General features: G+C 34.6%; 1 protein-coding gene across 1 annotated transcript; it reads right to left on the bottom strand.

Moving 5' to 3' along the window:
• On the bottom strand, window positions 1-27,940 carry USP18 (ubiquitin specific peptidase 18). Its single transcript, XM_074266850.1, has 11 exons — window positions 27,827-27,940; window positions 18,158-18,283; window positions 17,345-17,441; window positions 14,731-14,876; window positions 11,882-11,961; window positions 11,150-11,296; window positions 4,899-4,994; window positions 4,098-4,256; window positions 2,699-2,821; window positions 2,043-2,092; window positions 1-1,391 (listed from the first exon to the last, which is right to left on the bottom strand). The coding sequence occupies exons 2-11, from the start codon at window positions 18,213-18,215 to the stop codon at window positions 1,346-1,348; spliced, it is 1,002 nt and encodes a 333-aa protein (XP_074122951.1). The 5' UTR covers window positions 18,216-18,283; window positions 27,827-27,940; the 3' UTR covers window positions 1-1,345.
• Window positions 27,941-27,956: the final 16 nt, after the last annotated feature.

Below are 27,956 nucleotides of genomic sequence, written 5' to 3'. Positions count from 1 at the left end.
TTTTTCAGATGCAATAATAATATCAATTTTATTATTCCAAAGTCAAGAACAAGGCCTTCCATAGACTCTGATTTTCTGGTGGATTGCTGAATGGTATATGAAGCTTGATCAAGAACTGACTTCAGTGGATTGAAATGAAGTTTTACTTAAACATCCAATAGTTAGGGTAGCTCAGCCTCAGTTGAAAGTACTTGGTGTAGAAGAAGGAAGAGAGAAGGAAGGCAAGACAAATGGCAAAATTCCCACACTGGATAACACTAAATGGGATATATTACTGTTAAGGAATACTAAGGGGTCCCCTGAACTTGTCTTTTTGAATGGCCATATCTTCCAGAAACATATAGGACCCAGAATACACAGGAGGCTCTGAGCTGGCATAATTTGTTATATCCCAGCTGGACTCCCTATAGATCCTTTGGAATCAAGACAGGAGATAGTCCACAGTAGACTGAGAAAGTGCTTGTGCAGCCAGTAATCTTGTAGATAAGCAGACCATCTTATCTTCATGGTCTAAGGGTCCCCAAGAGAAAAGAAAGTTGTTTTTGCCATCACCTTGCTCCTCCCCTTCAACTAAAGTTTTGTCCTTTTTCCACATTTACTTCATTTCCCCCCCCCTCCTATGCCATGCCCCTTTCGGTAGAGACTGTGTTTTCTTCTCCTTCCTTTATTGTATTATCATAGATATGCAAACTTCTGTATGGATTGTGAATTCTTTGGGTTCCACACACATGTTTGTCCCTCTTGTAATAAATCTACTTTTCACATTTTATGAAGTTGTGATTGCCTGTTGACAGTATCTTTTTTAAGTTTTTTAAGGATAAGAACTTATTTATTAATCATAATACCTAGAACAGCATCTCTTGTGTTGTAAGTATTCAGTGGATATTTGTGGAAGGCAGGAGTGCTAAAGAATGCATAAAGGAAAACAGAAAGCAAGAAGGATGTAACATCAAGTTCAATGACATTTCATAAATAATGGTGCTTAACAATAAACATAATTATATAGACACAAACAAAGATTGAGTTCTTCTGAAACTACACATGGATTGTCATATAAATAGTGAAGACACAAAGAGTCTTTTTTTAAAAAGGCAACATATTTTAGGGCAACTAGGTGGTGCAATTGATGGAGCACTGGTCCTGAAGTTAGGAGGACTTTACTAGCTATATGACCCTAGAAGGTCACTTAACGCTGATTGCTTTGCCAAAAACCAAACCAAAATAAAGTCAATATATTTTGCTTAAATTATTTTTGGCCGAGGCAATTGGAAAGACAATATATTTTGAAACTAGAAAAGGACTGGTATTATCTGACAGTTGTGGAAGTAGCTGGAGAACTAGCCAACTAGCTCTCAACCTTCATGTAAACCAGAAGATAAGCTGTTTCTCCCCTAAGAAAGAGGAATAGAGAAAAACATTTTAGTTAGTTAATACAAAAGTTTGGAAGGAATAGTGACAAAAATCAAGCCATCTCCTAGGTATTATTCTTATGGTCACTGGTAATACAGCAATTAAAGGAGTATTTCTCCTCTCCTGTTCATTTGCATCTTTTGGCATTATAGTCTACATCTAAAATGGCATTCTTAAAAATCCAGAATCATCCTCTCCCCCAAAAATAATAAAGCCAACCCTCCCACTTCAATGTTACATTATTCTCTCAAATTCACCCCATACAATAGGCAATCAAGAATGTATCTGGTCTCTGAATGATTAAGAATATTTTCTATTCTAAGACATAAAGTATAAAGAGAAACTTTTAGTATGTATAATAAATCATCTTTTGATATATATGACCAATTAATAGAAGAGAGACAAAATAAAAATCTTTGCACTGTTTTGTTAACATAGCAAGCGGACAATTATAATTCATTATTTGAGGGGTTTTTTTGTTACCTTTTTATAATACATAAAAAGGCAGTAATGGAAGAGTGAATATAAGGTTCCCAGCCCAGTTGTTGCTCAAAAAAATTCAGATTCTTAACTGTCAACAGCAAGGGCCAAGTCTTTTTTTGCACAATTGATGAAATAAATATTTCTCTTACCAATATAAATAATAGTTCCCATAAGTTCTTTTGATATCTTCCCATGTAGCCTAGAAGAACACAAAGTAATAAAGTCAAATGGCTAAATTTATTAAATGCTCAAAGCATGGTCCTATACAACACAGGTTTGCTCATTCTCACCTCAGTCATCATAAATGAACCCAAGACCCTGGAATTAATCCACTTTTAGAATGTCCTTTCTGCAAAAGCACTTCCGATTCTGCTTATATAGTACCAGTTTGCTTAGTTTTTTTTGTTTGTTTTTTTTATTATATAATACTTGAGTCTGTGGTTCTTAACTTCAGTTAGTATTCAAATAATGTAGTTCTTTGTCACAGTCCCTCCTGATGCTCCCTCAAATATATTAAAGTTTAGGGACAATGAATTTAAATCTTCAAATCTTTGGAAATTATCCCTAACAGATAAATTCAGCAGAAGGGCCTTCCTAACAAAAGGGTTTAGAGACCCTAATTTTAAAACTCCCAAACCACAAAAGGAACTCCCCAAATTCCAAAAATCAGACCCCAAAGCATTTTTGGTATTGTGAACACATCTAATATTGATTCTATTGCATTAGTATACTCTAATTCCAATTAAAATTATTATGAATGTCCTGAAAGTGTGGTTAACCTAATATAGAAAGTCAGATTCCTCACCCAGCAGACACTGGAGTCATTGAAGCAGAACCATCTGCCATCAGCAGAATTACAAATATAGGCACAGTAATGTCCATAGTTAGCTGTCCCCATGTGAGCAACCACTGCAAAAAGTTCATATTTCTGGGAAGGAAGGAAACAAAGAACAATGTGGAACCCCTATGACATTTTTAGGCAACAGTGTAAAGGGGATAATAGAAGGGCTATGCCATTTGTAAGAATTAACTTGTCTATGCTGCATTCTTTAAAGAGGTAATAATAACATTCCCTCCTAGGATTATAGTGAGAATAAAATAAGATGTGAAATATATATAATGCACATTATAAATAATATAAAATAGGGAGAGTATATAAACAACTGACCCAAACTTTAAAGCACTACATAAATGGTTAGCCACCACTGATGTTGTTATTGTTGTTGTTAATATTCTGTTGTAACATTAATTAATAATCAATAAATTAATAATTAGGAAGCCAGGGACTAAGAAATAGCTGTAGTAATTTAAAATTCCATTCCCTTTAAAAACAACAAATTTTCTCTGTTACTGATTGCTTCCATGATTCCAAGGATATCTATAATAGAAAGAATTTTGGGTTTGGAGTTATATAACTCAGATCCTGGTCTTGCCACTTACTACCTATAGGAGTTTGGGCAAGTCACTTAATTTCTGAAGATATCAGCTTCTCCTCATCTATAAAATAGTGTTGGATAAGCTACACGATCTCAGAGTTCTAAGACAGAGTTTCTATAATCATCGTCCTCAAAGAAATGGGAACTATCTTCTTAAAGTCAGTAGAGGGAATGGAATTAAGAAAGAGAAATTCTTCCTATGTACAATATAACAACAGTAACTAAAGAGCTTATGATATGAATCCACTAATCCAATCAACAGGTTTTTTTGTCCATTGCCTGTCTTAATTTCTATAAACAAATTCTACAAATAAAAAAAAAAAATTCTGTGTGGTGCCATAGTACATAGAACTTTGGGCTTAGAGTTAAGAAAATCTGAATTCAAATCCAACTCACAATCCAAGACACTTAATTGCCTCAGTATCTTTAATTATAAAATGGGGATCATAATAGCATTGACCCTGCAAGGTTGTTGTGAGGATCAAATGAGATAATTGTAAAGCAACTAGCACAGTGTTTGGCACATAGTAGGTTGCTTAATAAATGCTTATTCCCTTCCATTTCTCTAAACAGAAACCATTATTACTGACCCAAGAGTAAATGGGACGGGAATATAGACCAAGGCAGGTGCTCAAAGATGTCCTTTCTGAAAGGGTAGGTCTGTTCTTTTCTAACAAGCTTCTAGATCTTCAAGGTTCTCCAAACCACAAACTCAAATGAATAGGAGAAAGGAATCATCTCTCTGACTTGGGCTCATAGTACCCCTACCTGTCCTTCAGAGTCCCACCAATCTTGTTCTGCTGAAAAGACCAGGTTTTGGGGAAAACTCAGTGGGTGGATGATCTTCCGAGTCTCTGAGAAATTTGTGGAGGAGAACCGCATGAGGTGGATTGTCAGCGTTGGGGGCAAATGTGTTATCTTCAGGGTCTGAAAGGTAGAAACATGAAGACCAAAAGTGTGAAAATCTACTACTAGAGGAAGAAAAGTACCAGGATGAAAAGTCAGCCCAGCATGAGAATATTGGAATTAATTCTACCAATTTATCTTGGGAAGAAGAATCAAGATGGAAGCAATGGGACATCTACCTAGTTGTCAACAAACTAGCCCCTATTTTTTGCATTTTAGGAAAGTTCATTATCAGCTTACTATGCTAGAAATTCTACCCAACTAAATAAATTTAATTCAAAAAACATTTGTTATTTTCTGGTCATAGTAGGAATTTGTCCAGCATTTCTAATAGACAACCTTTAAGGGATTGTCCCTCAATGTTCTCCATTCTCCCCCTTTGAAATGCCTTTCTTTTAAGAATGAAGTGCTCTGATGAACTATGACTACATTTGATGGTCAAGCTCCCTGTTTCAGTTTTGATATTCACATTGTCCCCCTTCCCTCACCATGAGCTCAGAAACTCAGACCAAGGTCCAAGGACCCAAAATGGAATGAACTCAAGGATCTGGAGCGATTATAGGGAAACTACTTGAGCCAAGAACATCATAAAACTTCAAGGGCAATATTGTAATAACAAAAAGTCTGGAGGAAGGATGGAGGCCCTCACACAAAGTTAATTACCTGTTCCCAACAAGTCATCTTCCCACAGTTCTCACAGAAACATTTGTTTTTGCCTGACAACTTCGTGGGCTTGAAAAAACAATGTAAGGAATCCTCCTGTCACAAAAGACACAAAGGGAAACATCAGACAAGCACTTTAACAGTTTGGTTTCTATCTTGTCAGATTCCTCCTCTTCTTCCTCACAACTGCCCAGTCCCCTCAACTCCAACCAATCTGAGACATTCTCCAAGTAGCTTTACTTTGGGGGCTAAGGAAAGATGAATGCTAATGCATTCCTAATGCTACCACTTTCTCTTTAGTACAATATGGGTTCCCCTTTATGTAGCAGTAAAAATCTGAGGTGAACAAAGGAGATATGCATTATTTGAAAAAAAGGAGAATAAACTGAGCTACATAGATATAATAGAATATTAATGTATTATAAGAATTGATAAATAGGAAGAATTCAAAGGAAAATACAAACAATATAGACTGAAATAAAAAGAATCAAGGGAACAATATATATATGTTGACAATATAAATGGAAAGAATAAAAAAATTGAATTTGAATACTATATAATGTTTTAAAAAACAAGCTTGGCCCCCAAAATACTTGAAAAATTTCACTTTCCTATCTTCTTTAAGAGATGAAGACTATGGATATACATATACATGAACAATGCATATACATGATCAGATTTGATTGATGTATTGGTTAATTTACTAAAGTGCTTTTTTCTCTCTTTTGTATTTAATGGGGGAGAAGGAAGATACACTTGGAAATGAAGGAAGTAAAAACTAAAAGATAACTCTGGGGGAAAAGATAAGGTAGAGATTTTTAAAGGGAACCCTACTCATGTCAGATTAGAGTTAGAGAGAATAACATACATTTGGAAGGGAACAAAAGTTATCTAAAGTTATAAAAAAAATTAAGAGGGTAAAAGAACTATATGATGTGTGGTACAGAAAGGTGTGTAGATTAACAGAAATGTGATATGTGTGTAGGTTAATGGGAATAGGATAAAATGGGAGGCAAAGAGTGGGGAAGAGAATAAGGGAGAGATCCTTGAAGGGAGGAGAAAATAATCAGGTGGCTTGATAATAGGTAGAAGTAAAGCAAGAAGAGTCAGGAGAGATAGGAAATAAGATTTACAAACAAACCTAATAATAAAGATCAGTACTAGAATCTATTTGGAAAAAAAGCAGGGATAGTAATGATTGATCTGAAAGTTAAAGCTAAAATAGATTTAATAAAAAGAGAAAAATAGGTAAACTACACTATATGTCAGCCATATTAACCAATATTGTTTTAGACTGTTTAAAATTTCTAGCCAAAGATGACAGGAAAAAATAATGCTAAATGTTGGAGGGTATGTGGGAAAACTGGGACACTAATGCATTGTTGGTGGAGTTGTGAACTGATCTGGAGATTCTGGAGAGCAATTTGGAACTATGCCCAAAGGGTTATAAAACTGTTGATATCTTTTGATCTATCAATGTCATTACTAGGTCTATATCACAAAAAGATCATAAAAGAGGGGAAAGGATCCACATGAGCAAAAATGTTTGTAAGCAGTTCTTTTTGTAGTGGCAAGGATTGGAAGTTGAGTGGATTCCCATCAAATGGGAAATGGCTGACTATGTTATGTTATATGAATGTAATGGTATATTGCTGATTTCAGAAAAGCCTGGAAAGACCTACATGAATTGATGCTGAGTGAAGTAAGCAGAACCAAGAGAATATTACAGATGAAAAATGCCATCTGCATCTAGAGAGAGAACTATGAAGACTGAATATGGATTGAATCATAGTATTGATTCTTTGGTGGGGTGGTGGGTTGTTGGTTTGCTTTTTTTTCTCATTTTTTTTTCTTTTCTGATCTGATTTTTATTGCACAACATGACAAATATGGAAATATGTTTTAAAGGGTTGTACATGTTTAACCTATATTAGATTCCTTGATGTCTTGGGGAAGGAAGAGGGAGGAAAAGGAGGAAGAAAAAAATTGGAACACAAAATCTTACAGAAATCAATGTTGAAAACTATCTTTAAATGTATTTGGAAAAATAAAATACTATTGAAAAAAAGAAAGAAAGAAAATTAAATTTAACAGTGTAACTATTACATGTAATAAGTGTATTATATGTTCTTTCAAAAATAAAATAAAACAATTAGTCAGTATAAGGTTAGAATAGCCTATGATCTGGGCAATGCTGAGTTGATAGAGTTAGAAAAATATGGAAAAACTAGGACTTGTGAAGAAAAAAATTATTCACCTTGAAAGAAGCAAAGGACAAATAAGCACAATACAATCTTATACAGATGCATATAAATGATGTATGACTATATATATGGTCTGAACACAATGTGTAGTATTTATTGTGTAGGCTTTCTTGAAATGTATTTTTATTGCTTAATATTTTGAATCCTTTCATGTTCTGTTATACACATGGTAATGTTATTTTCTTCCTATTTTCTATTTAAGTTTAAAATAAATAAATTTTAAATTTTTAAGTAGACCAGTGTCGAGTAGAATCTTTGAAATGCAATGCAAGAGACAAGTTAACACTAATAACACTAATAATAATGAACATTAATAATTGAAAAAAATTAATGCCCATCATTTAAAATGTTCAAACAAATTATGGTATGTAAATTATATTGAACATTATGTCATAAAAATGATGAAAATGATATATTCCAAAAAATCTAAGAAGACTTCTGTGAATTAATACAGAGTAAAGTGAACAGAACCAGAACAATTTAATATATTTGTATATGTATATATAATGTGCATAAAATAAGGAAAGCATCAATGCAATTACCAATTATGACTTCACAAGGACAATTGATGAAGTATTTTCAGAGATGACCAAAGTCCAAATTCTTTGACTATATTTGTTACATAGGAGGCTTTAATTGGTGGGGAAAGTGAGGTTTGTTGTAAGGTCAGAATTAAGAGTAATGACAATGATGCAAAAAAAAAAAAAATAGACAAAGGAGCATCCATGAACCATTTACATTACAGAAAAGAAAGAAGGAAGTTTACAAAGGGACATAAACAAGTAGGATAGTTAAGGGTCCCCCCCCCATCCTGCCAGTCACCCAGGTGCAAATGCTAAGTATCATCCTCAACTCCTCACCTCTCTCACCAGCTCCCCACTCCCATATCCAACCTATGGCTAAGACTTGTCAATTTTATCTTCATAACATCTTTCATATATCCCTCCTCTCCTCTGACACTGCTGGTCACCCTGGTGAAGTCCTTCATCACGTCACACCTGTACTTTCTGCAATAACCTACTGGTGGAGCTGCCCGCTTCAAGTGTCTCCTTGTTCCAATCCATCCTCTATCCAGCTGTCAAAAAGATTTTCCTAAAAGGTTAGGTCTAATCATGTCACCCTTACCCCCCACCTATTCCTTCTAGGATCAAAGGTAAAGTCCTCTGGCATTCAAAGATCTTCATAACTTCTTCTCCTCCTCACCTTTCTAGGTTTTGTTTTACCCCTTACACCTTTCCCCTGCTTCACATATTCTGCCCTCCAATGGCCCTAGCCTCCTTGCTATTCCTCACACAAGACACTTCATCTCCCTGCTCAGGGCATTTTTGCAGGTTATTCACTATACCTGGAATACTCCCTCTTCTAATCTCCTGGCCTCCAAGTTCCACACAAAATCCTACCTTCTCCAAGGCACCTTTCCTCAATCTCCTTAATATCAGTACCTTCTTTCCATGGATTACTTCCAATTTATCCTATATGTAGCTTGTTTGTACATAACTATTCACATATTGGCTCCTCCATTGTACTATAAGCTCCTTGACAGCAGGAACTGCCTTTTACTTTCTTTGTATCTCTAGAACATAGCACAGTGCCTGACACATAGCAGATGCTTAATAAATATTTGTTGTCTGTTAAATGTAATATATATCATAAAAAATAAGCTGTGAAGATAGACTCATACATTTTTATGTTTCATTTACACAATGTGTTTCTTGCTTTGTCAAGTTTATAATTCTTTTAATTATACAAAAAAAGTTATCAATACATTTTTTTAATGAGCTTGGATATATTTTGGATGGTTGTCCCTGAACTATAAATACATCCTATAATATGGGGAACCTCAAAAGAACTTTTCTATTATAGGACCATTTCAAGGAGAACAATCCCTTCCCCCTATATTTAAAAAAACAAGGAGAAAAAACACTTGACTTATAATTACTCTAGAAAGGAACAGAGAGCCAGTTGCATTGTCCTCACTTGACATTTGGCTTGTCCTACTGTGATCTCAAAAAAAAAAAAAAAAAAAAAGGTTTGCCAAAAATGAAAATAGTCTCTGAGTTATAAAGTTTCAGCTAACGATAACAACAACAAAAATAGAACTTACTAAGGAAATCAATCTTCCTATATAATTGTAGTGGCTAAGAATTCCTTCATAGATTTGTTCATCATTTCACGTGTTTGTTTTTCTCCTTAGTTACCCTTGCACTGTAACTACTTTACACTGTAGTTCCTCTTGTTTAAAAATCAAGAATTATGTCTTATGCTTTGATTTCAAGGAGGGTACACATGATTAAAAGATACCTTTCTCCTCTACTTATTGGTTGTGCCACCTTGAACAAGTCAGTTATTTTGCAATTTCAGTTTCCCCATCTGTAAAATGGGGACAGGGAAGCATTTATCTCTTCCTCAGGACTATTGAATTAGTGTAAATAATAAGAGTGCTTGTTAGAGTAACCATAAGTCAAATCCCACTATTTTGCTTACTCCATGTGTGACAAGGCAGGTCACCTAACCTTTCTGGATCTCAGGTTCCTCATCTATAAAATGAAGGAGTTGGACTAGATGGTCTCTGAGGTTCTTTCCAGCTCTAGCTCTACAATCCTAAATAAGGTACTTTATAACCATAAAGCCAATGTAAACTTAAAGTTATTATCATTTCTTAAATACCAATGAGTATAGTGTTTATGCTCACCAAACCAAACATGGTTTTCCCCCCACTTAATAGTATTTTATTGTTTCCAATTAACTGTAAAGATAATTTTCAATATTTGCTTTTATAAGATTTTGATTTCCATTTCCCCCTCTCCTCCTAACTCTCCCAGACAGCAAGCAACATATATATATATACACATATATATGCTATCATATTAAACATATTTACATGAAAGAAAAATCAGAACAAAAGGAAAAAAAATCACAAGGAATAAAAATTAAACAAACAATTAGCATACTTTGATTTGTATTCACACTCCATAGTTCTTTTTCTGGATGTGTATAGTATTTTCTATCATGAGTCTTTTGGAATTGCCTTAGATCATTATAAAGTTGAGAAGAGCCAAGTCTATCAAAGTTGATCAACTAACCATGGTTTTTAAAATAGGGAATGTAAAAGAACATAAATAAGGGATTTATGTCAGGGGAAGAAAGGAATTGGAAGGGAAGAAAAAAGCGGGAGATTAAAGAAACTGACAAAAAGGAAAAATAATCAAGGAATGACTTCAAAGGAAAATAGTTAGCCAAATCTAATAGAAGAATCCTGACTGGTTTAAATGTATAAATAAATGAAAAAGAGCCATACTGAAATACAAAGCCACCTCTCTATATAAATCTAAACTGGTAATTATCAAGGATAGCCAAAGGTTAAATGAGTAATCCAAATTTTCCAAGCTCAGCTGCATCTAATATTATCAAGACAGAGAGTATCACAAAAGAAATGCTGTGTTAGAAGTTAATTTTATCCTAAACACAATCCTGAAGCCTAAAATGAGACAAGATTGGGAAAGAGGATTATGATAGACATCCAAGAAAGAAGTGGAATTAGAAGGAGAGAACCTGCAGAAGAGAAGGCTAACAGGTCCCTAAAAAAAATCTTAAAACATAGTAAGAGTCCCAAAGCAGAATCAACCCAGAAAAAAAGCTTTAAGGAGTTAGAGGAATGTACAATCGACACAGGTAAGGCATTTCCTGACAGTAAAGTTAGCTAAATACTAAGAAAGTTATCAAGGGCAATACTAGTTGAATTAAAGCTATTTCAAAAGATTTTTAAAATAGAATCTTATCTCTTTAGGATGCTTCATATGTCATTTGTCTTAAGGAAGAAAGGAAGATAAGATGGTCTCTTAAAAGTCTCTTCTGGTTTCCCTAAAAATCTTAAAATCTCTTCTTAAATTATATGACCCAAAAAAAGTCCAGGGATAATCAATAGGAACATAGGATATTGACCATATCAAAGTTGGAACAGAAAATTCTCTAAGAGAAAACACTAACCAGGGTTTTCAGAGGTTGTGAGTCAGTATCAAAAAGAGAGAGGGAAAGGATCAATGTGTAGCTGTCCCTGTCATTCTTCACACCACAGTCTAGACAATTCAAGGACTCCCGCATTGTAATCATGTACAAAGTCTTCAGCCTCTCTGACTGCAAAAAGAAAAAGACATGTTAGCAAAGGCTCAAGTAATAACTAAGACTGCTTATCTCTATTTCTTCTTCCCAAACACTTCCCTTAATTTTTATCTTCCTTTTTCTCCTCCCGTATCCCAATTAAATTGGTAAGTTTCTCAAGAACAAGGACTGCATTTTCCTTGCTCCAATCCGAGATGATTATAACTGCCTCCCTTCACATTGTCTTTCATTCATTCATTTACTAAATTTTTTTTGAGTACCTTTAATGAGCAGAACACTTCTCTAAGCCTTTAAACATCTCCTTTTTCTTTTCTTCTTCCTTTCTCTTACTTTCTACAGGAAGCCTTTCCAATTCCTCCTTAACTCTAGTGCCTTCCTTCTGTTGATTATCTTTAATTTATCCTGTATATGGCATGTTTATACATAGTTGTTTGCATGTTCTCTCTCCCATTAGGTTGAGAGTTCCTTTCTAGCAAGGACTGTCTCCAGTGCTTAGCATGATGCCTGGGATATAGTATGTGTTTTACAAATATTTATTCATTGACTGAATGACTCCTAGAATAAACAATATTTTACATTTTTAAAATTCTAAGTCCTTACCAGCTCTGAGTCTGTAATTTGGCTCTGAATCAAGTTCCAAAGGGTCAGAAAGAGTTGGGCAGCATCGTGCTGAACGAACACTGCCAAAGGAAACAAAAAAGCCTATCAGTTGTTTGACAGCTGTCTCTTGTCCTTTTTTTCATTTCTCACTGCCGCTGCTCTCCATTTGCAGAGGCCATCATTCTGGCATCTGCTTTCACACAAATGGCAACTCATTGCCCTAAATTTGAAGTTCTTTCTCCATTTCCAATCACAGAATCTCAGAATTGGAAAAGACCTCTAAAATCCAACCATTGAGAAAGCCCTCTACAACATCCCTGGAAGATGATCAGGCAACCTATCTATACTTGAAAACCTCAAGTGAAGAAGAACCTACTAATGTCCCAAAGGCAGCTCATTCTCCTTTGAGATAACTAGACATGAAGACATTTTGCCATATTTTTTTACAGGTTAAATATTTTCTGTTCCTTTAACTAATCCTTATCCATTATGTTTACCATACTGGTAACTCAGTTCTAAATATGCTCCATTTTGTCAATGTCCTTCTTAAAATGTGGTACCCAGAGTAGGACACAATGCAAAATTAGAGTTCTTCTTCTATCCCTTATTTCTTTTTGCTGCCCTGATTCTGGAAGTTCTCTAGTTTATCAATCTCATTCCTAAAATGAAACCCAGAATTAAAGGTTGTACTTCAGTTATAGTCTAAGACCAAAAAAAAAAAATCATAAAATCACAGAATTTCAGACTTGCAAGGGACCTCTTTTATAATCTAGTACAAATCATATCTCAATGGAGTCCCCATTCTAAATAAATAATAATACTAATATGACAATATACATAATAAAAGATTATAAATAAAAAAGAATAAAATAAACAATAAGAGTGAATACATATAAATAAATAATGAAAACACGAATAAAAACAAGGGCTACCATTTATACAGTATTATAAGTTTTGAAAAACACTTTACATAGACTAATTTCAATCTCACAACAATTCTATGAGAAAGATTCTATCACCCCAATTTTACAAATGAAGAAACTCAGGTTAAAGGAGGTAACCGGACTTGAATTTGGACTTGGACAGGATCCCACAGATATTCAAACTTGGACTTTTAAGTTCAGTAGCACCACCTAGCGGCCTGGACTGGCAAGTGGTCTTCCCATGTCAGAACAACTCCAAGAATGGACAACCCATGTCCTCTCCGAGCAGCCCATTCCACTTTTGGCCACTCTAATTGTTAGGAAGTTTTTCCCGACATTAAGCCTAAACCTGGTTCCTTCTAACTTAAACTTGCTATTTCTGACTCTGCCCTCAGTAGCCAAAAATACTAAGTCTGATTCTTCCTTCACATGATGATCTTTCATACACCTGAAAACATCTGTCATAACCCCAGATGTTTTACTCATTTCTTTCAACCAAAACTCATCTAACATGAATTCTCAGTCCCTCTAGTGGTCCTTCTCTGGATACTTTCCACCCTATAAATGGTCTTCCTAAACTGTGGCTCCCAGAACTGAATACAACACTCCAGAGGAGATCTGACGAGGGCCCAGTGGGACTATCCTATCTATCCCTGGAAACTTTGCATCTTTTCATTCAAATTAAGATGATGTTAACTTTTTTTTGACTGTTACATGACATATCATCCTGAGTTTGTAGTCCACCAAAACCCTTAGATCTTCTTCAGCTCAGCTGTTATCTAATCATATTTCCTTTTTATTGCATGAGGATAAATTTTTTTGGAACCTAAATGTAACACTTTATATTTTTCCCTCTTGAATCTCATTTTATTATTATTATATTGTTATACTATTCAATTATTATTATTGTTCAGCTCCTTGCTTTAACTTGTCAAAATTGAATCCAAATGATACATGGTATATTAGCTGGTATAATTCGTTATTATTATTTTTATCTTTTCCATAAGAAATAGTATGAGGTATTTTATCAAAATGCTTTACTGAAATCCAGACAATCTCTATCTATAGCATTCTCCTTCTCATCTATTAGTTTAATAATTCTGACAGAAAAAAATGAGGTTAGTCTAACATGATATGTTCTTGATAAATTCATGTCAGTTCTTTGTAATCAGTTCCATAATGACCCATTCTAGGTGTGTGTTTTTCCATTATAGTGTTTTCCCAGGAATCAAAGTGAAATTCATAGGCCTATAGTTTAGAGACTAAAATATTTGAAGAAAATTTGTTCTTCTCAACTCTTCTGGTTTCTCTCTCTTTTCCTATGACTTTTCAATTCTTGCTATCAATGCATTCACAATATCGATTCTTTCAAGAGTTGGAACATAGTTCATCTGATCAAGGTGACTGCAATTCCTAGATTCATAGAGAAATATTCTTTTACTATCACCTTATTTATTTGGAGCGTTTGTTATTTGTTAACATTATTTTTATTCTGTGGCATAGTGGATAGAAAACTAACCATGAAACCAAGAAGATCTAGAGTCACGTCCCACCTCTGACAAATACTGGCTGTGTGACTCTGGGAAGTAACTCAACACTTTCAGAAACTCCCCAAGATTATTGTAAGTTGCAGAGGTGCCGCCAAGATACATTGATAAATGCAGTCTCCTTCATTGGGAGTCTCCTACACCAATGAAATCTGTCCTTTTCCAGTGAAAAACTGGTTCTCCTTGGCAGTCTAAGCCTTAATGTTTCTCAACATGGCAGAGCCAAAGACCACGTAACTCCTGCATGCAGCAATTTTGATGACCAAATTACCCTGAATGACTCATATATTCATCCTTACACACATGTATACAAACATCCATCTTCATGCTTTCTAGCCCAACCATAAACAATAGAGCCATAGCCAAAGGACTTCCTTACATGGAAGATTACAGTTTTGCAGGCAGAATACCAGCTCCATGGGCCATACTGCTTTCAACCGGCTGTCTTGCATCTTCTCCAAGAGCAGAAGCAGTTGGTAAGGGACATTTCTCTTTCGTTCCTCCAGTCCCCTAGGCATTGTGATACTGAAAAAGCAGGGGATGGCACATTGTGAGAGTTCCAAGAACAGATCAACTCAAAAGAATACCCTCTCAGGAAGGAGACAGACAATCATTTTTCCCACCATCATTACCACCCCCAACCCTACCTTGCCATTATACTAGAAGTCAACCCAAGAATGAGGGTGGACCATATTGCCATTCTGAGAGCCTAGATTAATTATCAACATCTCTGCTAGGTTCCTGTAAGTCAAACTGTAGATTTTCTACAAGAGCTAGAGGATCACCTCACTGCACCTAGAAACTAAGGAAAAAACAATATATAACAGAAATGGATATTCCCATACCCATTTTCCAGGACTTGGGTAAAACAGGAAAGCAGTTCATTAGTGATCTTTACTCTCTGGACACAAAAGGAAAAAGTATTCAGGAAACAGACTGTCCCAGTGTGTCCAGTTTTAAATAAGCAACCTTTCCAGCTATGCAGTCAAAGGAGGTTATCCCCACTCATGTGTTAGGATCCTTAAGAACCTCCTTGTTAAAAGCTCTGGGTGTACCTAAAGCCAGACCAGTGCAACTAGGTGCACCAAGCCTAGATTCAGGAAGAATCATCTTCAAATTTGGCCTCAGTCATTTACTAGCTATGTGACTCTAAACAAGTCACTCAACCATATTTACCTGAGTTTCCTCACCTGTAAGAAGACCTGGTTTGGAAATGGCAAACCACCTTAGTATCATTGCCAAGAAAACCCTAAATGGGATCACAACTGAAATGACTGGACAACAACAAAGGTAAGGCCCAGTACATCAATAAAATGAAAAAGAATTAATAGTGATCAAGAATAATTCTTATGAAAAACTTTCCTTCCCCTCCTCCAGTTCCCTAGGCACTATGATCCTAAATAAGTAGAAAGGTCACATATTGTGAGAATTCCTGGAAAAAAATCAGCTTAAAAGAATGTAAAAGGAGGCAGACAAATTTATTTCCCCATAATCATACCCCTACCCTGATTATATGGATTATAGAAGACTACCCTAAAATTGAGGGAACCATAGGCAGAGTCTATACACCTCAATCCCCCTTAAACATATCAGAGAATCCTAGGGTAGAGGTGAAATGTGAAAAGTACCCTATGTTACACTGATATTTTATTTATAACAATTTATTTTTGTTTTATTTATTTTATTTTTTTTAACAAATTATTTTGTATTGTTGCTTATCCCAGTAGAATATAAGGGATAGGAATGTTTCATTTTTATCTTTGTATTTCTAATACCTAGTAGGAGAAAGAAGGTTATGGGAAGAAGAAAGGGAAAGGGAAAAGAATAGCATTTATAATTTAATATTTTTATCTTCCCTAGTTACATGTAAAACAATTTTTTACATTTGTTTTTAAAACTTTGCATTCCACATTCTCTCTCTTCCTTCCCCACTCCCCTAATTGAGAAGGCAGATGTGAAGTTAACTAAAACATTTCTATAAAAGTCATATTATGAAAGAAAACATAGATCTCTCTCTCTAGTCCCCCCCAAAAAAAAAATCCTCAAGAAAAATAAAGCTAAAAAAAAGTATTCAGACACAATCAGTTCCTTTCTCTGGCTATTGTTAGCATCTTTCATCAAAAGTCCTTCTGATCACTATTTTGCTGAGAATAGCAAGTCAGAGAATAAGCATTTATGTAGCACTTATTATGTGCCAGTCACTGTGCTTGTTTTTTTTTCCATTGTTTTATTTCATTTGATCCTCACAATAATCTTGGGAAGTGGGTGCTATTATTATCCCCATTTTACAGATAAGGGAACTGAGGCAAACAAAAGTTTACTAATTTGCCCAGGATCACATAGCTAGTAACTGTTTGAGGGAAGATTTGAATTCAGGTCTTCTGGATTCCATGCCTAGTGCTCTATTGATGTTAATGTATATTTATTGAATTGAAGTAGATTGAACTGAGTAATCCAAACTGATAAATTTGGACAGGGTCAAACATTTGAAAGAAAGAAGCAGAACAGAGGAATTACTTAGGTGTTCTTGAAATTGAGAAATTCAGTTACAGAAAGGAATGATGGATCTGGAGTCAATGATCCTAAATCAAAATCTGTTACTCACCTGTATAATTTTGGGCTGGATAATCTCTAATATCCCTTTTAGTTTTAATCTACAATCCTAAGAGAACTGATTGATCCAAAAAATAAACACTGAACCACCCAATGTCTAGATCTCTGGTTGACCTTTTCTAGTAGCCAAGAAGATGGCTGGTCAGTGAGGGAGGAGCTAACAAAGTATAAGCTTCTGGAGGAGAGACACTGTTTTGTGTTTATATTCTTGCAGGTAAGCATAGTCCTGACACGTGATACTTAATAAATAATTATCTAAGTCAGAGAGTCCCCAGTTTCATGAACAATTGAAATTTTCCTATAAGCAAAAAAGAAAATACAAACTTATAATTTACCATACTCAGCCAAAAGCTGATGAACTATCCAGGAAAAGGTCTCACCTTTTCAAGATTTTGGCAAAATTCAGGTTCCTGATGAACACTTGGAGCAAAGAATTGAGGCAACAAGTCTGTCCAATGTTGTACAAACCAACAGGACCTGAAACATGGCAAAGACCGAAATGAATAAAAATGAGCAAAATCAGAACTTGGAGGGATTCATTCAAATTCACAAGTATTTATTGAGCACTAAAAGCACATAAGGTGCTGCTATGCACTATGAGGGAGGTAACAGAGTTGGAAAAAAGAATCTTGGCTTTGGGAACTTTGCTGTCAAGTGGAAGTTAAGAATCCTAAGTACATGAAAAGTTAAGTAACAAAGAAAGGAGAGATATCACAAGGAATGTGTGATTAACAACTTAATGAATTGTACAAAGAACAGTTCATTTCCATTTAGAAAAGTGTATATATTCTATTATAGAAGATATTTATAACTGTCCATCTTTTTTTTTTTATTCCTTGTAAGTTTTCTTTTGTTCTCTACTATGCACTTGTTTATTCTTCTTTCCCCTTTCTATTCCACCTTCCCCAAGCAGGTTGCAGTTAAGTATGGGTATATTTATGTATACATACATACATACATACTTACATACTTACATATATATACACATACTTGCACATAGAGACATATATATGCATATATACATGTGCACATTTACATACATGCACATACATCTAAAATAATATTAATGTGGCTGACATAGATTTCTCTCTTTATTGAAACTTTTTTTTATTTGATTTAATGAAAGCTTTACTAAAAGCCTATGCTTGATATATTACAACAACTTCTGTGTTCTTATGTAACCAAAGAGTTACCTTTATGGCTGTCTCCAGCACTGCAGAGATATCTCAACTGCACTGTCTTTCTCTTCATGGTAGTCCTTTATCTCAGGAGAATTTGACTCCAAGCCCAGAAATTCCACTGATTCTATTTCTCAGGTTCTATTTTAATAAAAAAAAAAGATACCTTGATCTTTATGACCCCTAAAGGAAGCTCCCAAAGCACAATACTACAAGCCTGTCTTTAATTCAAAGATAGGCACTGACCACTGAGTATGATCCATAGGAGCCCTCCTGGTCATTATTTCTGTGAAATATAAACCATACATAAGGAGTACTATGAAAGGAATGAGGAAATAAACAAGGTTTTTTTTGTCATGATCACCTAATAATGATGGAACCATTTTTTTTAAGTTTTTTTTTTTCCAAAACATACGCATGGACAATTTTTCAACACTGATCCTTGCAAAATCTTATGTTCCAATTCCTCCCCTTTTCTCCACCCCCTCCCTCAGAAGCAATATATGTTAAACATGGGAACCATTTTTTAAAAATTAAGTTCTGAATCCTAATAAACCTTATCCAAACCCCAGAGGGCTCATAAAAATATGTTGTTTGACAAGGGAAATCCAAAGTTATTGTTCTTTGAAGTTCTTTTGAAGTATTCCAAGAGGAATAAGTTATAGAGTTGAATAGAAATAAGTCAGAAAGAGGAGTTTAATCTATATGCTGAACTGGGTAATAAAGAACCAAGTTCAACTCTGTTTCTATTTAGAAAGAAAAAAACCTATCCAAATACTTTTGTTTCTGTAAATTCAACTGAAAAGTAGTAATCTTGCTTCCTTTTTTTTTCCTTCTTGGGACAGAAATGCTTTGTCTAGTTTTGGCTGGAAACAACCTAAAATCATCTCTTTGGCTTAATTTCTTCTGTCCATGTTGGAATTTTCACAAGCTCCTTCCTTCTCCCTCCTTTTCTCTGTCCCCCTCCCCAGCATTCAAAACTGATTTACTAAGAAAAGGATCATCAAAATTATTCTTACAAAGTCATAATATAAAAATTATATATAATTTATTATATATTTTGTTATAGATAGATATTATATATTTACATATATTATGTATATAATTACATATTATAATATATTACATACATATATTTATAATATTATATTTTTATAATATATATTACAAACTGTATATATAACATATATATTAAAATAAAATAAATACATAGACATACTACTTATATATAATGTTTATTACATGTAAATTATATATATATTTGCATATAAATGTAATATTTTATTATGTAAAAATTTTTAAAAACTTCTCAATATAAAAAAACATAAGACAAAGTAGGACAGGCTTTATTCACTTGCTTGTGAAATTCAGAAACTACTTACTATGCAACAGTGTCACCTAGTGGAATAAGCCAAGAAGCAACAACTCTATAATAAAATACTTCCATACAAGATTTACAAAACATTTTCTTCACACAAACCTGTTAGTATGATTAGGCCCATATTACAACTGAAAACGCATGGGTTCAAACAGACAGACTGACTTGATCCAAACTATACAGATAGCAGAGTTATTTAGACCTAGAACAACCAATTGACAAATATCTATTGAGGATTATTCTCTGCCCAGCTACTGTGCTAGGAAGCCTGGGGGCACAGAAATGGAAAGACAGAAAGCTTGAAGTTTGGATAGGCTATGGCACATAACAAACAAGAAATCACAAAGAAGATTTGGTGTAAAGAATGTCATCAAAGACCCAAATGACCAAAAATTTGTTGATTGTATGGAGAAATCAAGAACTTACCAACTAATAAATAATCCAGTCTGTTCTCTTGTGATATCAAGAAAAAGCAAGGGAAATGATCTCACATAAAAGAGGTGAGAAAAAACTTTTATAATAGAAGGGAAGATGGCAGAGTGGGGAGTATACAAACAAAACTTACTCTTATCAGAATTGAGTCAAAGAAAGAATACCATACATATTCAGTTGTATATAGAAATGTATCTTATTCTACAGAAAAGTAGGAAGAGAAGGGAATGGGGGGGGGGGGGAAACACTGATAGAAAGGAGGGAGAATTGGGTAATGTGGAGGTCAAAAGCAAAACACGTTTGAGGACTGATAAGTTAAAAGGAGAGAGAAACAAGGGAAAATAGGATGGAGAAAAATAAACAATAATAATAACTGTGAAAACATTTTAGAAATTATTCTTATAAAGGACTCATTTCCCAAATATATAGAAAACAGAGTTAAATTTATAATACAAACCACTTCTCAGTTGATAAAGAGTCAAAGGACATGAACAGGAAGTTTTCAGATGAAGAAATGAAAGCTATCGATAGTCATATAAAAATGTTCTAAATCACCATTGATTAGAGAAATGTAAATTAAAACAATTCTGAGGTTTCACCTTATACCTATCACAAATGACAGATGTTGGGGCAGCTAGGTGGCGCAGTGGATAGAGCACCAGCTCTGAATTCAGGAGGACCCGAGTTCAAATCTGGTCTCAGACACTTAACACTTCTTAGCTGTGTGATCCTGGGCAAGTCACTTAATGCCAGCCTCAGAAAAAATAAAATGAAATAAAATAAAAACAAATGACAGATGCTGGAGGGAATGTGAGAAAATTGGAGCACTAATACATGTTGATGGAGTTGTGAACTGATTTGACCATTCTGAGGAATAATTTGGAACTATGCCAAAAAGCTATAAAACCGCATGCCCTTTAACCCAGCAATACCACTACCATGTCTGTATCCCAAAGAGATTTTTAAAATAGGAAAAGGAAATATTTATGAAAGCTCTTTTTATTGTCTCAAAAATAGAAATTGAGGGGATGTCCATTAACTGGGGAGTATGGAATATATATTGTGCTATAAAAATGATGAGCAGGATTCTTTCAGAAAAATCTGGAAATACATAAACTGATACAAGATGAAGTAAGCAGAATCAGGACAATATCATATACAGTAATGGCAATTTTGTATGATGATCAACTGTGAATGACTTAGCTATTCTCAGAAATACAGTGATCTAAAACATTTCCGAAGGGATCATGATCTAAAATGCTATTCTCCTGCAGAAAAAGAACTAATAGAATCTGAGTGTGGATCAAAGCATAGTTTTTAAACTTATTTTATTTTCCTTGGTATTTTGTGGGGAGAGATTTGTGTTATCTTTCACAATATGACTAAAATAGAAATAGGTTTTGCATTAATTGCTTGCCTTTTCAATGAGAAGGGAGGAAGGGAATTTTGAATTCAAAAATTTTAAAAAGTAATCTTATTGTTTTTATATGCAATTGGAAAAAAAGCAAATGTTAATTAAAAAAAAAAAAGAAATCCAAAAAGAAAACATGAGGGACACCTCTAGAATACTGGATGAATCCCCATGTTGAATGTATGGGAAGAATTTGACAAAACATTACACAGGATGGGCAAGTATGGATTATGATCTGCAGAGATGGCAGGAATATTACACTGATGAATCACAGCTCTTTAGTACTGTGCAATACTTACAACAATGTAAATGAAAAGAACAATTGCAAGATGATCAAAACTAAGTGCTGCAAAATTATAATGATGAAACTTGGCTCCAAAGAAGAGAGATGAGAGGGCACTTTTCCCTGCTTCTTTGTAGATATGGAAGATTGGCAGACTTTTTTTGTATGCTGGTTAGGATTTTTTTTAAATAAATTTGCTTTAATATGTTTTGGTTTTCCATCCCCTAAATTTCTACCCATGTCCTTCTTCCTCTCTCCTTCTATGGAGCCATCCCATATAACAGAGGGGTTTTTTTTTTCTTTTCTTTAATAAAAAAAGAGAAAAGAAGCAAAATTGGTCAGTTATTTTTTAAAAGTATGCTTTGTTCCACATTCACTTTTCCTCCTATGCCCATCTGTGCAAAGGAATGGGAGATGGTGTTTTCTTATATTTCTTCTATTCAACCAAGTTGCTCTTTGGAATTTCACAACATTCATTTTCTATTGCTTTTTTATTATTGAGTTTTTTCCCCTATTAACATTGCTGCAATCATGGTGCATATTGTTTTCTTGGCTCTGCTCATTTTATTTTATCTGCTCATCTAAGCCTTTCCATGATTCCTGGTATCTATTATATTTGCCATTTCTTACACCATGATGATATTTTATTGCATGCATATACCACAATTTGTTTAGCCATTCCCTAGTCAATGAGCATCTACTTTGCTTCTAGTCTTTTGCTACCACAAAATGTACTGCTGTAAAGATTTTAGTTTCTCAGGATTCCCATACCAAGACCACTACTCTCTTTTTACTATTAGGAGATACACTGCTTTTCAGAAGTAAGATCCAGCAAGCAAGCTGTGCCCTGAACTTGACATAAGAACAATCCTTTGCGCTGATCCTCTGGATGAATTCAACTATATCAAAATCCCACAATTGTTTTATACCAGTACCAGGTGGTCCCTGAGCTTGGAAGGTATCTGCAGTATCCATGGTCCAGTCACAAAGCCGTGCTATGGATGAAACTTTTCTCACTCTTTCTCATTCCTCATTGTCAGGGCTACAGCTCATTATGTAGGCACTAATTTATGTATTAAGATTTGCCTACCCTAAACCAGGTCTCCTATTGGAGAAAGCCCTGGCACATATATCTAGTTTCCCTCCTCCAATGGAATAAAGAAAACTTTGTGCTTATAATCACTATTATTACAATTGACTCTTTGGTTTCATTTTATATTTATTTTACTTTTCAGAACTAACTCTGGTTATGATAGCCTGTTTGAGCTCTTTGGTATTTTCAGAGTTCATAGTGATTGCATAAAATCTGTGACTCTTTGGCCATTTGTTTTCAGAGTTGCTAAGTGAATATGGGCACTTCCTTTTCATCGATGACCGCTTTGGGATATATGCCGAGCAGTGAAATCCCTGGGTCAAAGAATATGGACATTTTAGCTTTTTTTCATAATTTCAAATTACTTTTCAAAATGATTCTACTAAATCACAGCTTCATCAGCAATTCATTAGTATTGGTATTTTTCCAAAATCCTTCCAACATTGACTTATAGTTTTTGTCATCTTTGTCAATTTGCTGAATATGAGGTGAAAACTGAGAATTATTTTGATTTGTATTTCTTTTTTTATTAGAATATTTTTGATATTATTATTAATAGCTCACAATTCTTCTTCTGAGAGCTAGTTGTTCTTTTTTTTTTTAACCATATTGCTAATAGACAATAGTTCTTGGTCGTCTTGGATACCAAACTCTTATCTGTGAAATTTAGTACAAAGTTGTTTTCTTTCCCCACGTGACTGCTTCTCTACTTATCTTATTAATTTTGTTTATATAGAAGCTTTTCAATTTCACATGATCAAATTATCTGTTTTATCTCTATCCTTTGATTACTCTTTAGTCATGGTCTTTGGTTAGTTATAATAAACTTTCTTGTTCCTCTTTCTTGGTCTTTGTTAGAGGGAATAGTTATCTGAAAGGTTGAGGCAATAAACTACGCTCCTTAAGCAATGGACAAAACAAAAATATCAATAGAAATGTATTTTTAAAAATATTTGAATACTGAGGCTTTTTCTATGATCCAAAGCATTCACTGCCAAAGTATTCCCCTACATATCTAATTGAAATTGAGTCAAAAAGAGGAGTCCCATAGTAAATATTGGGGTACTCTCCATGAAGCTGACCTTTCACCTTGACCTCTTTAAGTTGGCCTTATATCTAAGCCCCTCCCTAAAGAATGCTTGCCATACTACTGGTTGGTCCCCATGGTCTCTGTCTGTGGGGATTCAGTCAAAGGTAATTGACATTTGTGCAGGAAGAACTTCTTATTTGAACATGGAGTTTTATATTCCAAAAGCTCCCTCTTGGACTTCTGAGAAGGGCTGAGGAGATGTCACCTGAAGCCCAGGGGCACACATACACACACAAGGAAGGAGCTCTTGCTCTGGGTTTCTATGGACCAAGTTCAATCTTGGGCAAGCCTGAACCCCCAAAGGGAAGAGTGAAGCTTTTTTTGCATTTTATGGCTTATTGTGTCTCCATCCTAGAATCCCAGGAAAATTTCCTGAGACTATTTACAAATTTGCTTCCAAAAAATTATTCAATATACAAAGTAGTAATTTATCAGGTATAGGAAGCTCTATAAAACAAATGTTTATAACAAGAGTCAGAAGGCTTTACTGGCAAATACTGAAAACATAAAACAGTAACCCTTCAATCTAAATATACTTTCCCAAGAGAAGGAATACTTTAGGGATACTTGGAGTTTTGCTAAACAGATTTTACTTTCACCTCAATCTACACTATCTAAGCAGTAACTCAAAATCCAGGTCTTCTGGTCAACCACAGCATGCTTTCTAAGCAACAGTATCAACTTGTCTGAGAAGGATATAGCAGCAGACTCTACCTCCCACTGCCAGCCAGCACCCACCAACTTCCAACCTCTAGAACATAGGAGGTAACCTCCAGGATGAAAAAATATCCACTTCAGCATTGCTTTTGGCTCCCTGTGCTTAGGAAGGAAAACAAAACAGAAGATGCAGCCAGGGTTAGGAGCATTAGAACAGGTATAGTGTAGAAACATTTGTGTTTACTCTAAAATGACTATAGTTGCAATGTTTGCAATGGATGGGGAAAGGGGAGAGAAATTACTACAAGGAGTGATGCTGGTTCTGATGGCAAAACAGACAAATAGAAAAGACAATCTCTGACTTTATTTTTAAAAGCGATTAAGAGGAAGACTTCCTGGATGAGATAGTAATTCTCTTTGGCAAGTTTCCTCCTCCTAAGCTCATCCCTAGTTATGGAGACCAGGATGTATGCTCTTTAACAAGGAACATGTAAACAAGGAGGGGCCAGGATATAGGTTCCTCTCATTACCCTATTACATAAATCAATCAGCCAAGGTCTTCTTTTCTTAGTTCAGATCTCACAGAAAGTGACCAGACCTGGATTTAAATCTGGATCTTTGAGGTTTAGGTCCAGTCTAATTTCCACTGTCACTTCACCTAAAATCCTAAAAATTATCTAGAAATGCTAACAGTACTTCCTACAAATGAAACACTAAAATTTTTTTTTAAGAATAGCTGGACCTGGGACAGCTAGTTGGTGCAATGGATAACTCTGAAGTCAGGAGGACCTGAATTCAAGTGTGACCTCAGACACTTAACACTTCCTAGCTGTGTAACCCTGGGCAAGTCACTTAACCCCAATTGCCTTAGGGGAAAAAAAAAAAGAATAGCTAGATCTGCTTATGAGGTAAGTATCTTTTTTCTATTTTGAAACTCATGTCTGTACTCTAGTCTCTAGCAACAGGGGTATTAGAATCCTGGGTTTGGAATCAAAAAGACTTGAATTCAAATCTCACCTCTGACATTCATTAGTTTAATGATTCCCATGTGCCTTTGGAAACCCCCTAAAATTTATTCATGAAATCATAAGGGACTACACAAAAGTTTCTCACAAGACAAAATTAGAGGTCCTTTCCAAAGCTATAATCCTGAGCACAAGATATTCTTAGGAGGGGCAAAAGCAGTAACTTCATTCCTTTTGTAAAAGATTTATGCATCCAATTTTCTAACAGAATGGATCACAGAAAATCTTTTTTAAAATAGCTTTGATAATACAGCTCTCCATCTGAGGCTTTTCATGAGCAAGAGTTATGCTTCCAAACCATTCTGCGAAATTATTCATATTTATGGCACTATATTGTGTAATGAAAAAGAACTGGATATGAAATCTTAAAATCTGGGTTAAAATTTAGATTCCAAAATTTGTTATCTGTGAAATATTGAAAAGTAGTCACCTCTCTGAACCTCAGCTTCCTGATCTGTAAAACAGGAATAATAATATTTGTATTTCCTATCTCATCAAGTTGTTATGAAGAAAGTGATTTTAAACTTTAAGCAGTACAGAAAGGTGAAATATTCTCATTATATAGTGTGCACTCTGTACTGACCTCCTCAGATGGCAAAAGTATGGATGCTGAAGTCGAAATGTCTTTATGGATGATTATTACATGAGCAGTTGATCAGGATCTCAACATTTCAGCATAATACTTAATAAATTCTGGAATCTATTTTAACATACATATGCATATATATATATAATATCATTATTGTGATCATATTATTTCTGGTCATTTCTTGAATAATTTTCTCTAGCCAAATGATTAAATGGCAACCCAATTAATACTAAGATTGCTAACACCATAGTGGATTTTTCTTGTAATTAATATTCATACTTTTCCATTATCATGATTTTCTTGTTTGCTATTAGCAAGCTAGGTTTTTTTTTCCCTTTTGGTTTTTGCTTATTTATTTAGCACACAATAAAATCCAGTAATAAGCAAATGTGCTTCATCTTAATTCATCTAATATATACACATTTTTAACTTGTTTTATCCTTATTTTTTCCTTTTCAATGATATTTTTTCTAAATACTTAAAAATATTTTTCAACATTCATTTTTGTAAGACTTTGTGTTCTAACTTTTTTCTCTCTTTCCCTCCCTTATCTTCTCATTCCCCAAGACAACTAATCTGCTATAAGTTAAATATGTGTAATTCTTTTAAACATATTTCCATATTTGTCATGTAGTGTAAGAAAAATCAGACTAAAAGGGAAAAAAACCATGAGAAAGAAACAAACAACCAAAAAAAAAGGTGGAAATACTATACTGCAATCCATTTTCAGTCTCCATACTTCTCTCTCTACATGCGGATGGCATTTTCCATCCCAAGTCTAATGGAATTAGCAACTTAACTAGTAAATATGCTTACATATATCAGGATCCAATTATTTTGAAGGAACTAGTAAGTCAAAAAATCCAGTTTCTTCTTCCTCCCCCCCCAAAAAAAATCAGCTCAGAAATTAGTAAAAATATGGGGAAAGGTTTTATTTTTCCTTTCTTATTTCTAAAACGACTCGAAATAGTGTATTAAATTTGCAACAAATTACCCAATTAATCTAGAAATTCCAATTAATAAAAACTAGGGGTCCCAGATCTGCTTCAGCAAATTAAGGGGTTGTCTGAATTCTTTGCCCTACAATCTCTGCGTCAGAGACAGAAATGGAATCCAAATGTTCCTGTAACCAGTGCTAGCCACTTCTCTTCTCTACTTTATAAGAACAGTACAATTTTAAAGTTTTGTTAAATATAGCCTAAGGCAAAAACATTCACTAACTTAGCCTTTTCTATCACTTAATCCATACCCGAATCAAGCATCCACTATGTGCCAGTGCTAAGTGCTGAGGATACCACAAAAAGCTCAAAAGACAGTAATAAGCCCTCAAATTTTTCATCTATTTAATTTTTAGTGGGGAAATTGTCTATTTTTTATAAAGCCCATCCTTTCAGAACTGTTACTATTTTTGTAAAAAATATTTTGAATTTCATTTTTCCTAATGAGAATTTAAAAAAAAACCTTTTTATAGTCTAAACTATCAAGATAATGCATTAAAAAAAAAAGCTTAGTTTTTTTTTGTTTGTTTTGTTTTTGTTTTTTGTTTTGTAAATGACCATAACAACTAAGCCTTTGCCCATCCAAACAGATGCAAAAAAATCCTGAAGTGGCTTAGGATACTATTTCAAATTCACTCGGACTTTTTGGAGAAAGTCTCTTTCCATTCAAGCCCTGGACCACCGCAAGAGACAAAGCGAGAACAGGAGTATGAAGAGAGTCCACTTACTCAGTGCAGGCAGTGAAATCCTAGCGCGGAGCATCCGCAAACCATTCCTTCTCCGGAGGCACTGGAAGCGTCCCCTGAGCATCTGTCAGGAACGCGCTCTGCTTTCGTCTGTGCCTTTCTTGCGTGTGTT

The sequence above is a fragment of the Sminthopsis crassicaudata genome, chromosome 5, assembly GCF_048593235.1.
Source record: "Sminthopsis crassicaudata isolate SCR6 chromosome 5, ASM4859323v1, whole genome shotgun sequence".
Classification (NCBI taxonomy): domain Eukaryota; kingdom Metazoa; phylum Chordata; class Mammalia; order Dasyuromorphia; family Dasyuridae; genus Sminthopsis; species Sminthopsis crassicaudata.
Note: the sequence above shows the minus strand (reverse complement) of the source record. Positions and strands in the feature narration are given on the sequence as shown.

Coding starts and splice junctions, on each gene's coding strand:
- USP18 (XM_074266850.1), bottom strand. CDS start 18,215: ATGAAGAGAAAGACAGTGCAGTTGAGATATCTCTGCAGTGCTGGAGAC. Junction 17,442..18,157: donor TGCTGGAGACAGCCATAAAG/GTAACTCTTTGG, acceptor GCCATGTTTCAG/GTCCTGTTGGTTTGTACAAC. Junction 14,877..17,344: donor TTTGCCAAAATCTTGAAAAG/GTGAGACCTTTT, acceptor CTGCTTTTTCAG/TATCACAATGCCTAGGGGAC.